The sequence below is a fragment of the Toxotes jaculatrix genome, chromosome 1 (assembly GCF_017976425.1).
Source record: "Toxotes jaculatrix isolate fToxJac2 chromosome 1, fToxJac2.pri, whole genome shotgun sequence".
Classification (NCBI taxonomy): Eukaryota; Metazoa; Chordata; class Actinopteri; family Toxotidae; genus Toxotes; species Toxotes jaculatrix.
In genome coordinates this window covers 29,189,294-29,203,100 of record NC_054394.1, presented here as the reverse complement: position 1 = coordinate 29,203,100, position 13,807 = coordinate 29,189,294, and the positions used below count along the sequence as shown (strand labels likewise).

The following is a 13,807-nucleotide window of genomic DNA, read 5'->3' as shown; positions in this document are numbered from 1 at the left end:
AGTTTTGAAGTTTTGAGTTATTTTTTTATACTTGTCTCGCATCAACATAATGTAAACAACAACAACAACAAAAAACTAATTAGTACTCCTGAATGACCTTATTTCTATCTTGAAATTAATCTTGTGTGCACATAATGACAGAACATAGCTCTAAAACAGTATTTAACAGCATTTTAATATACTGTATGTCCAGAGGTTTCGGAGATAAGTCAGCCCTGTTAACGGGGAAAAACCTCCTCCATATGTCTCTGTCCAGACTCAAAATAAAACCAGTTAACTCATTTAATTATATCACTGAATAGAAATCCTGATAATTTACCACTTTTATTGTTAAAGACAAAAATAATGAGTCCTAATGTCAGACATCGCACGACTCCTCTGAAACCTGGCTGAGCCTTTGGTTTGTGCTGTGTAGGTCAACTTGACCAATAATAACAACACAACACAAAATTTTACATCACAAAGTTGAAGCGTGTGTCCTCAGTAAGGGTCAGCTATAGGCACCAAAGCATGGAGAATGTTTTATGAGTCTATTTGGAGAGGAGCTGGCAGCCACAATCAACCCCCCAGCCATCCTCACCCACTTCCCCTGAACTCCCTCCTGTGTCTCAGCCACATTTCTCTCTCCCAGGAGCGACCCGCCGACTACAGAACAGCCACAGTACTGCAAGCACTGACGCTCTGCACTGTGAGAAGTGAAGTGTCTGTAAAGAAAAAAAAAAGGCCATTGTGTTGGAGCAGCCTTGTGTTGTGCTGCAGTGTTACTGCACTGTCTGGTGTATTGGTTTAATGGATAATCAATAGGTGGTTATTATCTGGCCTGTGCTCCCTGGGTAAGGCCGGTGGATTTAATGGGATTTGTAAACATCCTCTCATTTTTCCTGTCTTCTCTGCTCTGTAATTGAAAGCAACCAGTTTCTGTTTCTAGCATGTGAGTCCAGTCATGTTAGAGGAACGCCGCAGCGAAACAGATGATGGGTTCATGTGGTACAGAGGTACCAGGACTTTTTCCTTTCTAGCTATTTCACGCCTCGGATCAACCTCAGTTGGCGTGATGCTGTGCAAAAGCATACATATGTATCGCTGTATCTCATGAGTAGGATTTATTAGTCAGTCATGCTATCAGGCTCCTTTTATCCAGGTGTTTCTATTTTTTATAATGCAGGTTTTCTGTGGATAAGGTGTCACTCGTACACTTTGCAGATACTCGCATCCAGCATGCAGCCTGTTTGTCCTCAGATTTACAGATGGATTATTGACCTGCAGGAGTCGGGTGATGTTACCATAAAGATACTGATCTGTAGTCAGTATTGGCTGCAGCTCCTCAGTAGTAGTTAAGGTTAGGATGTGTGAAGGGTAAACCGTTCCTGGACCAGTGCTCTGGGATCTGTGAGGAAGAGCTGCTGCTTCTCGTGTCCTGTGATGGAGCGCCTGCTTTTGTTCTCTTGCCGACAGTCCATTCATCAGCTCAGCCTGCCTAACCTTGCATTAAATGAACAGCACAGCCCCTGCGTCTGCGCCGTTCATGCACAAGACAAATCCTCTTGCTCTTGCTTTATTTTATCCCCCCTCTCCTTGCCTCCCTTTTACATTTTGCATGCTCTGTGCCTTGTATACATCGTTTCTGCCTCTGCAAACTGTGAAGCCACATACAGAATATATATGTGCTGAAACTTTCATTAAAACTTGGATCAGAAATCCTCTCAGGGCATCTATATCCTTGCTACTTTTTCCTCTATCCCCCACAGCTCCACGATCCTTTTACCTGAACTGTAGAACAGCAAAAATTCCTCAGCCCCTCCTAAAGGCTGAAAATGATGTATGCTGATGGCATGGCAGGAGAGAATAAGTTTCTGTCTGTAATTAATTTGAACACGTCTGACTCACTGTAGCTGACGTAGCTACTGTAGCGCTACAGAGAAAAATGTATCTGCAATCCATCTCTAACCTGCTTTCCATCAAATTTAAATTGTGTGTGTGTGCGTGAGTATGGGGGTGGGGGGCGGGGGGGGTTGGACGGCCTTCTGGACTGACGGGGAAGGCACTCGTCAACTTCAAGGACGAGTTTCACCACATTAGGAAGGGAATTGTTAATGGAAAAATCCACTCGTTAATTCTCAGCAGTGCATCAGCACATAGCGTTCATAGAGTCGGAGTATCAGCTGACTGTCAACAAGAATTGCTTTGGGAGAATATTTATAGTTTGCTATTAGCAAATACTCGGCAGATTGATTTATTTCAGCTTCCTATATGTTAAAGGGAAAGTGTACACATCAAACTGTATTTACAGATCAGAGAGTAATACTGCACATATATGCCTTTATTTTCAGAGTTATATTTAATCATGGTCGATTTGTTCTAAATCAATTTTCTCTTTGTAAAGCACTTAACAACATAGCAAGTAACTACTAGTAATGCTAGTGGAGCTAAGATAAGTAGGAATGACGAGTGGACAGCTGAACGATCCATGGCGTTTAAATGAAACTTCCCATTAAGGCAGTGGGTCTGGCCCCAGTAGAAGATGGGTCAAGCTGGCGAGTAGCTGCTCCTTTGCTTGGGTAAAGGTAGGAGTTAAAAGCAGCTGAATGGTGCTTTAAAGAAGATGCTGTTTTGTGTGGTAGCGTTGCTGTCCACCACACCACAGACATGATGTTCACCTTGGAAAGCTAAGGTGCTGCTAACAGGAGCTGAATCCCTGAGACCCCGCCTTCCAAAAGTCAGAAAAAGTCTTTTAGGAGTATACATTAGAGAACTATTTCCAATTAGGACGTAGGTCTTGGAGAAATTAGATTGGAAATCAAAATGAGCAAAAAAGCAAAGAAACAAATACTTGAATATAAAAACATACAAAATAAAGCTAATTTGACTAAACTGGATCTAAAATGAACAGTGTACACATGCTCATTTTTATTTTTGCAAACCAAATCTTATTGTGTTTGCCACTGTTCCTTTAGCTTTGTCCAAGCAAACGAAATCAAAAAACGAGCCACAGCCCGAGTGCACTCATCAATACGGCAGCTAGTCGCCTGGCAAGTTAGTCAGGAAGTGGATCGGCTGCAGGAATTATGCTGTCTGTGCGTTTTCTTTGGGCAACACCTGAAGGTTTTTCTTTTTTAGCTTGAGATCGTCTGGACCAAGCTCAGTGACGCAGCTAACCACAGTAACCACAGCCTGACTGTGGACCTTCTCCAACTGTGACAGTACAGTTGTTTGTCTGAGAAGCATCATGAGTGAGGAGCACCAATGGGAGGTGCGCTGCAGCCGCGGCTGATTCGTGCTTCACCTCACCAGAGAAGCAGTAGTTGTGTGAAGAAGCAGGGAGGAGAGACGGTAGATGTGTGTGGGTGGGGGTGGGGGGGGATTCACACCAACCCGCCCGTGATGTGGTCGTGCTTGAAGCCTCCACGCCTGGATAAACCCCATCAAAAGCGCATTAGCCCTCTCCTCTCCTAACCCCCCCCCCCCCCCCCCCCCCCCGCAATGCCCCTCCTATTCCCTCCCCTTGCTATGTCCCCCCACTGTCGTATAATAGTATCTGGCCGGGCCACGCGGCTCACTGACACACAGCCAGGCGAAAGGGGAGCGATGATGAATTGCTCCCTGTTGGTGTTATCCATGATGATAATTATTAATTTTCCCACTGCTCTTCCTGGAGAATGGGGGCCAGAGAGCTGCAGTGTTGCGGAGCCTCCTCCATGGGCCGTCAAGAAGCCCACTGTCATCACTTATCACAGACAGAGCTGGGGCCCCAAGGCTAAACGCTGATGAAAATGAAAAGCGCTCATTCCGATTTGTCCTGTTTTTGGTGTGTAGGTGTGTGTATGTGTCTCTGTGCTTTAAGTTTTCCTTTCTTTTCCTTGCCCTTGTCTCTCCGTCTGTTCCTCTTACTCCCTTGACCTGCCTTTTTTTTTTTTAGCCTGTTTTAGCTCATTGTTTTGGTTTTCCAGCATTTTCTGTTTTGTTCAGTCTCATCCCAGTCTCAGATGTGTTCAGTAAACAAGCTCTGATAAAACATGGTAGAACATGTAGGCGCTAAAGAACCAGATATCTTTCTGAGGAGTTGATGGAGACCAAAACAGAGCTAAAAGGTGATTAAATATTGGATATAAATTCATCAGGTGGACAGAAACACAACTCTGAACAATGATCACAATCTGATAATGTGTTATTCCTACTGTGTGTGTAAAAACATGCTTTTTAAGGGTGTTTTAGTTCTTCTCAAGTGAGGATGAACATAAACAGAAACTCCTTGCACAGTTGAATTACAGTTTTCAGTGTCCATCTGGACTTGAAGTTCGGATCTTGCTGTACTGTTTCATTGGATGTCGTAAAAACTATCATTACGTCCTTTCAGAGCGCCCCAAGAAGTTTGATAAACTCTCTTCCCCCAGTTCAAATCACAGAGTATTAAAAGCCTCAGGCACAGTCCATACCAGGTGTGAGTCATCCAGGTCTTTATTGTTTATCTGAACACTTCCACATCTTTTGTGTTTTATGAATGAGGCCATTACATTCCCTTTTCCCCCCTTTCAAATGTGATTTTAATGGGGCAGCGAGGCGCTCAGCTTCTCCGCCGCTTTCGCATTTGCAAGTTTCACTCTGTGGCCCAAATTTTAATTGCCCGTCTCAGTGCGACGTGAAAGTTGCACAATGCAGAGCTGACAATCAATCTCGCTTACGAGGCGTTGTCATCAGCGAGGCGCGATGAGGATGATCTCTGCCTCTCCGGCTGAGAGAGGTGAATCCGCTCTGCCTGACGAGTAATTACGGCTAATTTCCTAATTACCTCAGCACCGAGCGTCTCTGTGGCGTTCATTAAAAGCCATAATTGCATTGGGCTGACATGCTCTTTTATCCTCTTTGGGTTCTTTTCTGGCGGTTTAGCTGTGAGCTAGCGGTGCCGCCCCTGCCTGTCTGAGTCGATAAAGGTTGATTGAAGCCTGTGTGCAGGGAGTGTGTTGAACACGGCCTCTGACGGCGTCATGATCACCAAGTCTGCATGTGTGTATCTTTGTGTGTGTGTGTGTGTGTGTGTACTGTATGTAGATGCATTATGAAATTTAAAAAAAAAAAAAGATCTACTAGCACAAACTACTTGGGAGAGTTTTCCAGAAGCTGTGAACAGATGGTTCAGTATTTTGTTTCTCAGAGTGATACAAACCAATAAAAAAAAAACCTGTAAAAAAAAAGAAACCTCCCCAGCTTTTACATAATCTTACAACCACTCTCCCCCTTTCCTGCTCATTCTCCTGCTGCTTGCCTCCCTATCAGCTTTCCTTGCATCTTCCTTCTGTGTGTTTTCATCTCTGTCTTTCCTCCTCTCCTCTCATCTGTCCCTCTGTTTTCCTCTTTCTCTCTCTCTTGCATTGATTCAGCTCTTCTTTGTCTCAGAGAGCTGGCCTCCAAGTTGTCAGCTGCGTCAGGATTAAAAGCTATTAGTTCTGCATCATTGCCACTACAAGTGCGCTCCTGAGATTGATAGAGTGCCTCTCTTCCTCCAGTGGGGGGAGAAATGGGAGGAAAACAAGCCTGGGGGGTGGTTTTTACCTCACATATCTGACGACGGTCACCTACAGGCCCTCTGGCCCTAGACTTTCCTCTCAGTTTGTTTTAGATGGCGCGAATTGGTTTTCACTCAAATGTGTTCATAGTTCCGCAAATCCTCACCAGCAGACAGCATATTTCTCCATGGAGGTTTTTAATCAGAATACTCTGTCTGAAGGAAAAGAAGTCTGTCATTTCTGGTCACATCTAAGACCTAAGAAAAAAAAAAAAAAAGACCTTGATGAAGCTTCAGACTGACCAGTTTATTCTTCTTTGGTTTGTGCAAAGTCTTGTCAACATAACAATAGATTCCCTGTGAGCAGAGATTTTTCAGTTGTCTAACTTCATTTCCCCTGGTGGGCATTATTCTGATGAGCACAAATTCATATTCATTTGGACCAAAACCACATTAGTGTTTATTTTCCTTAGCCAATTCCTCCTCCCTGCTGAGTGTTTTCACCTTGCTGCAACACTGTCACCAAAATAGCCACCTTTGCTAATTTCATGTACCAAGCTGTTTTATTTTTTTTATTTTATTTTATTTTTTTTATTATTGTCAGCAAAATTGCCTCAGTGTTGTTGGAGGCTGCCTCATAATTTATTTCTTTTGTCCAGTGACAAGTCTCCCAGATGAGGTGAGAAGGGAACACATGGGACGTGTTGTTGACTCAGCCTAAATAAGAAACCAAATGGGTTTTGAGAAGGAAGCAGGTTTGAGGAAAAGTCATAACCGCTGTATCTGTAACAGGGTGACCGATACAATTCTCCATACCACATACACACACTCATGACAACAAGCTAAGCGTGGCAAGCAAAAGAATCTACTTCTTCTTATGTCTCCTTAAAGGTGACAGCATAACGAAGTAGTCGTAAATGTAAATATTTAAACAGTAGTAGTTTGGTTTTACTGCCTTATTCCTGAACACAGCAGCTCATTTAGCTTATTTTACTCATCAAGACCCTGAGACTTGTTCTGCCTTCTGCCTCCCCCTCAACTCCGCGTGTCAGAGTTGCGGTGTAGTCAAACAAATCCAGGGGTTTATTGTACTGTCACATTCTAACACGCCCCTCATATTTCATTGCAGGCAGTTGTCGGCTACTTTGACATTTTCTTTGACAAAGGCTGCAGCAACAAGGTAAGGAGCGGCGGCAACAGCCAAGCCATTTAACGGAAACTCAATTATGTTCACGCCTTAGCATGTTCCTCCTCCCTGAGGCGTTCGCTGGCAATCGACAGGCGTCCTAGTCGACTGCTGATATAAGCACTTACCCAGCAGAGCCAGCCAGTTGGAACAGCCGATGCCAAGCTCAGTGAGCAACGCAGACATGCCTTCTGATTGCACTTCCTATAGTACCTGAGACTCAAGCTGCATGCTACGGATGGTCCAGTAAATTACCATCTCCACTGGGAGCTAAGGCTGGAACAGTGTAACATAAATACAGTGAAGTGTCATTTATAAAACACAGTGAGCTAATGATGACTCTGTAGGAGCGGATTGACTGTAACAGAAACATGACACGTAAGATCATTTCGAAGTTTTTGTGAAGCTTTATTTTAATCTACACTGTTTCCGCCAAGTTTTCCTTGCATTTTTTTTGAGAATGTGACACTTAGGCTGAGGTCCTTCCAGATTCATTACTCAACTTTTAAATTTATTGTTGGGCTTTTATAGATTTTCTGTGAAACTAGTAGTAAATAATTTTAAACTGATTCTAAACCCATTTTATGCTCTTGTTGTCTGTCTCTTTAGATTTAGAATTAACAGCACTGGTTTTTGTCATGACATTTTTTGCTCTTTTCTTTTCTCTTCACTTATTTTCGCACCAGGTGATGTTCTCCACGGGTCCTCAAGTCACAAAGACGCACTGGAAACAGACCGTATTCCTACTGGAGAAACCTATTTCTGTACAAGCAGGTCAGTAACCACACAGCTCAGAAACACTTGACACCTCTGTAGATCTGTATTTGCACATGTGGTTTAGAACAGCTGTCACTTCTCATGTGCATAATCCCAGACCAAAAGTAGTGTTTCATTTAGATTTGCGTCGTATGTTTTCACTTTCCTCCTGAGGACCTCGGTGGTGCGTCGTAGCGAGCCGCGGCAGGTAATCTGTCTGTGGTGGAGATGTAGTCAGGCTGGTTGACACCCGTTATCTGTCACCCGCAGAGACAGCGAGAGATCAAAACAAATCACATTCAGCCATCAGAGACAGCATGTAAAACTTCATCTGATAGGCGGCTGAAGGCCTCTGAATCATGACACGTTACACGAGGAGCGCTCTGTAACTGACCAGTGAAATATTTATCGAATCACTGTATCAGCAGATTAAAGTATTAGTAACCGGTGCAGCTTGCTTTGAGGCGTAGCAGGATGGATGGATGTTCTCAGAAATAACTTTCAAACTCCAGCAAACATGACAGAAAATCTTGTATCGCTTTTTGTGAAGTTCACCTTACCGTTGTTGGTCTGTCGTGAAAATGCTGTCAGCCGACTCTGAATGTGGTGATATATTTTTAATGTAGGAATTATATCAAACAGTGGTGCTGGAAACCAGTGAATTTAATCAACTTATCAGAGTACAAAGAATATCTGTAACCCCAATGTGCCATTTTTTACACTTTCACCACATTCCTCCACACAGATGGACAAAATAACGACATATTAATGACAGTTTTAGGAATCATTCACATTTAACCACAATATAAGAAGCCATTTTTTGTTTGATGATGACATACCTATACTGGTGTTTGTCTGTCTGTGTTTATGAGCATTGCACTGCATTGACATAGCCATGTGGGATCTGTCCAAAATGTATGACTGCACATCTCCAGGTGTGCCAGTTACTCTACATTTTAGCATTTACCATTCTTCCACTGTTTAGCAAAAGTTAAAGCCTTTTCATCTTAGAGAGCTTCATCTACTTCACCTGTGTTGGAGTATTTATTGCAGGAGGGACCAATCTGAGCCTGGATGTTTAGATCAGTAAATGTTAGTGTTCATTAACTAAACAGAGGACAGATCTGTATTGTTATTGGTACTGGTGTTATGAATCTTTGTTAATATTTTTTGCGTTCCCTACATGAATGATGCTGTGTTTATTACTGCTGTGAGCTCTGGCCCCTTGTTCGTGTTATCATAATGAGAATCATGGATCTGTCTGCTGACGTGGGGATGGATGAGCCCCTGGGCCGGCTGTCCACTCGCTGGCCAGATATCAGATGGAGCCTACTGTAATAAATGACCTGAAGAGGGACAGAAGCACTTGACGTTCGGTGGCCCTTAGCCACGCTCAGCCCCCGGCAGCGGCGGCCAAAACGATAAGAACGTCAAAACCTCTGACGCTGCTCAAACGCTATCGCGGGCTTCGCGCTCTGCTGAGTCAGATAAGCGCAGCAGAGTCTGAGAGCTGAGGACGACATTATCCTAACAGCGTGCAGAGGTAGGAATTTGCAGAGTGAAACAAAGACAGATTTCATAACAGGAACTGGTGAAGAATTTCACTACACAAAATTTCCATTCGAAGAAAAGAAATACTCAGATCGAATGTGCAGATTGCCCCGGCGTTTACCAAACGCTTTATTCCCTCTTATGCTTCATGCTCCCATGAAGATGAACCCTCTTCATTTTGGACACTCCATTAGTGCCACCCTAAGGCCAAAAATCCACCAGCGTGTTTGTATGGGTTTCCTCCAGGTCCTCGGGTTTCCTCACACACTGGGTGATAGTGATAGGCTGGTGACTTGTCTCGGTGTACGCCACCTCTCACCCAATGAGTGCTGCCATTTGCCACTGCCCCCAGCAACCCTTCATAGGTTAAGTAGGTACAGATACCGGATAGATGGATGGATGAATACTTATTAATCCACAGGAAAGTTATTATTTTTTAGAAATTTTGATTTTAACGACCCGGTCATTCCTCTGAAGCCATCATTTTGCTTTTTGTGCAGTGTAATAAACATGGCTGCCTCCAGAGGTCACTAGACTTTAGTCCTTGGACTCAACGCTTTCTTTTTTGCAATCTCTCAGATGCATCTGAGCTCGCGGGGTAACTTGGGGGCAAAGTGACATGTGATAACTTCAGCTATGACACACACATGTTCAGAACCAGCCAGTTTCGATCTGTCTGAGTTTAGCTTAAACTGATGTCGAGTCTATAAAGATCCATCCGTCTGGCTGTATGTGTGAACGAAGCAGTTCGAGCAAGAAAAAGTTTAAAGGCAGAGGAAAATAGAGGCAGGGGTGAGAGAGTGCAGCAGCAGGTTATTGATGTGCTCGCTCTACCCTGGCACCCTGACGGTCCCCCAGCCTCCTCCAGGGGCCGTAAACCAGAAATGGAGTTTTTAACAGCGTTCACCGGCTGCCTGCTATGCTCCTATGGTGTACTTTACAACACACACACACACACACACTGCTCCTTTACACACTCAAATTCACAACAGTTCTCACATACTTTTATACTAAACTTCCCTCTGGCTTTAAGAGAAAACTTCCTAAGGTCACCTTGAAGATGACAGAACTCTCTCTCTCACACACACACACACACACACACACACACACACACACACACACACACACACACACAGTGGCCTCTCCTCCTGGGTGTTGACTGAGAAGCACCTTCAGCTCTGATTGGCTGCGGTGAGGGCCAGACATAAACATCCACTGGTTTGTTTTAATACCGACTCTGTCGGTGGTGATTTATTGTGGCAGAGACCGAATCCTATTTGATGTGTTTGTACGAGTGCAGCAGTAATTAACTCTGCGGCTGCGCTTCTGTGGGAGGTGCCGGTGGAAGAGAGAGAACGCACGCAGCAGGCTGGAACCAAACATCCCTGCAAATCCTCCCGCCTGGCAGCATAATAAATTAAACAGCGAATCATTTGTCATGCTCTGGTGTGTTTGTGTAGCTCGAGTATTGAAGAGGAGGGTCCTTTTTCACAGTTTCACCTACTTAATGTTCATCAGAGAAAGGAGGTCACACTTTTGTTGTCCCCTGGTCCTCGAAGTGAGGCGGTGCCCTGGTTACCTGCACTGAGGGCCTCTCAGGGCAGCTGAAACATGGGTGTGCGTCCTTGTCAGGACTTTCATTGGACGATCAGGTGGACTTTGTTCCCACCCACTTTCATGACTCACCTCTTGTGTTCCGAGTGGTGCTGTACCTCTTCTAAATCTCCTCTGCCCCCCGCCCTCGTCTGTCCAGGCTCAGTTTAAACTCCTCTTCCCCTCCATGCCCCCCCCGTTTGAAGTCCGAAGGTCCTTGAGCTGTCGAACAGCAGTGGCTGAGCCAAGCTTCAGGTTCTTCAGGGCTGTAACTCAAATGATGGGTTGGTTTTGTGTGAGCAGACTGGTGCTTGGAATATACAACCCGTCAGCTCTGCTTCCTGGCTCTGCACTGAGCGGGAAAGGCTCAGAGAGAAGTAAAAACAGATTAAATGAAGGCAGATTGGAGCAATAGGGAGGGTGTCAAACAGATGAGGCTGAAATGGGCCTCTGAGCATCACTGCAGAATCATGGAGGGGGTCAGATGTGGAAGTCAGCTGATTTATCTAAGAATAGTTCGTTCCTCTGGGCTCATTATTTTAGTCATTTGGTTTTTTTTTTAAACTACAGCAGAACGAATGTGTCTGTATTTATGCTGATTATTCAAAATCTGATCATCAAAACTTGCCATTTAGGATAAATATTTTTGAACTCTATAAATTTCACGTTCCCCTTTCACAGAGACATAACGTCCAGGTAAAAATGAGTTCAAACCAGTTCTTTCTCTTGAAGAAAACTTTGGCATCTTCTGTGCAAATCTGGAAAAAAACTGAAAATGATGAGCATTGGTGAGTGAGCCTGCAGCTTAGTCTACTCTTGCTGTCACTGTATGGGGCTGCAGATACTGTAGGAGTGTGAGCCAAGTGTTTAAAATGTAAATGACAACAGTTTAAATGAATCACTAATGCGAGCCGTGTATTTCCAGTGTAATTTCATGGAGAAAGACTGCGCTGGGCTGAGATAGGCCGTTTCTGTGGTCCTGACTGTGCTTAATGACACTGGCATGTTGATGTACGACATCATGGTAAAAACCCGGCTCTGTTCCCCCGACTCATTTCCACACATGGTTAACTCTTTCTCCCGGCATCTGAGTGGCCGGTTTACTGAAAGCACTGAGGCCCTCTTCCATGGGGAGTTTGGTCTGACTGATTACAGCAGAGCTGCTACAGTCGCACCACGACTGAACAGACAGTCCGTGGTTGTTTGTATGTTTCAGTACTTAACTGGAAACATGAGGAATTTTGCTTCAAAGTTATTTTTGTCTTTTTTTGTCGGTTTTGTTTTAACAGAAGGTTAACAAAGGCCAAGCAATTATTCCTTTGACCTTTATCGGTCTTTTGCCAACTTGAGTTTGACTGCAGCCAACCGCTGCCTCCCATGAGCACCAGGCTCTGTTTCTGTTACCAGACCTCAGCCAGTGTGAAACTGAGGCCCCTTGTGTCATTTCTTAGAAAATAAGTGAAAGGAAATCAAAGCAAAGGCAGTTTTTTTTTGGGGGGGGGGGGGGGACTTTGTCTTTATAGACATTGAAGGGGATATATCCAAAAACTGGGCAGGGCTGGAATGTTGTCAATCTAATATTTGAGTCATGCCTAATATGGAAACAGGTGCCCCACAGCGAGTGCTGTGTCAAGCTGATGTACTTACAGCTTACAGTGGCTTTGCAAAGTGTTCAGACCCCCTCACTTTTTGCACATGGTATATTTAATTTGAAATGATAATAATCTACAGGAAGTCATGAAGTTGAAGGAACTCTCTGTAGCATACAGCCGAGACAGCACTGGAGTGGCTAAGGGACAAGTCTCTAACTGTCCTTCGAAAACCAGGTGGATTTTAGGTTGTGAAGATGTGAGTTTTCAGTTGGAAACCTGTAAGTCAGATGCACACAGACCAAACACTGGCCTTTATACTGAGATCACCGGTGTCAGCCACACAGAAAACACAAACCAAACATGTGTTAGTGACCTTTTCTGTTACAGCTGTCTTCAGCCGTCCATGGTGCTGATCACTGACGCACTTCATTGAGTTGGTGATGGAGTGGGAGGTAGCACAGCGTCTTTTAGTTTCTCATAACAAGCTACATCTTTTTCCAGCTCCTGGTCACGACTCACACAGTGTCTTCCTTGTTTGACATCCATCCATCCGTCCGTCCGTCCGTCCAGCTATCTATCTATCTATCTATCTATCTATCTCTGTCTGTCTGTCTGTCTGTCTGTCTTGTTTGCACGGGTCTTTGGTTTTGTCACTTGTTGACTTTACATGCTGTATATCAACTTTGCGTAAAGTTTCCTCCTGCGCTGTTTTTGCCCGGCACAGGCAGGAGTCCACCACCTCACTAGCAGAAGGACATTATGTCCACCATCCAACTCTGAAATGTATTGATGTTCTTTTAGAATTTAGCTGTTGTTCATTTGTTATGCTCTGTTTTTGTTTTTGTTTTGTTTTTTTGCGCGTGGAAACGCACCCACGGTGTAAACGCAGCAGCCGTGTCTGCCCTCTCTGCGGTGGAGTGACAGGCCCAGAGCGCGGCGCCAGCAGCGGGCTCCGTGACAGCGGCGTTGGCATGGTAACGAGTGAGACGTGACAGCAGCAGCAGCGATGGCGGACGCCTTCGCTGGGGAAAGCGCCACAGTCAGCATTTTCCCTCCTCGTCCTCCTCTAACCTCCAGCGACGCGGAGCGCGCACAGAGAGGAGGAGTTGGAGGAGGTGGTTGGGAGTGTGTGTGTGTGTGTGTGCGCGTGTGTGTGTGTGAGGATGCTTGTTTGCCGTTTGGATAAACATTCATTTACCTCCAGCAGTCAAACGTGAAGTTAATCAGAGTGATTATGCGTCATAATCATCAGCGTCTTCTCGCGGCCTGCGGATCGCTCGTGCGTCCTCCTGTAAACGGGCTCTGTTCTCGCTGCCATCTGGAGATTTCAGCGGGCCTCCTCATACGCGCGCACAGTCTTATTAAAATACATTAAAGCGCATTCCCTTTGTACACATCATCATTTCTATAAGCGCCGGTGCGTCTCGGCTCGTGCTGCAGAGGCCTGAGCTCAGCAGCGCCGTACTGCTGCTGCAGGGCACCAAGAAGATTTCTTTTTATGAGCAGTTATTCATTTCCCTTTCTTCATGATCACACTGATCGATGTCTGACTCAGTGAAATTGTTTTCTGCCTTTTGATGGTTTTGGAGTCTCATATAAAGGCAGAGGAACTGTGGTCAGGGTGTGCTG

The 13,807-nt window shown here is 44.8% G+C and overlaps 1 protein-coding gene across 1 annotated transcript in view; it reads left to right on the top strand.

The window, feature by feature from the left end:
• The window catches only part of prmt3 (protein arginine methyltransferase 3), a 43,080-nt gene that overhangs the window by 28,633 nt on the left and 640 nt on the right, over nucleotides 1-13,807 (top strand). The window contains exons 14-15 of the mRNA XM_041034865.1: nucleotides 6,630-6,680; nucleotides 7,373-7,460. Of these exons, the coding sequence (XP_040890799.1) occupies nucleotides 6,630-6,680; nucleotides 7,373-7,460 (139 nt within the window). The remainder of the gene's footprint in view (nucleotides 1-6,629; nucleotides 6,681-7,372; nucleotides 7,461-13,807) is intronic.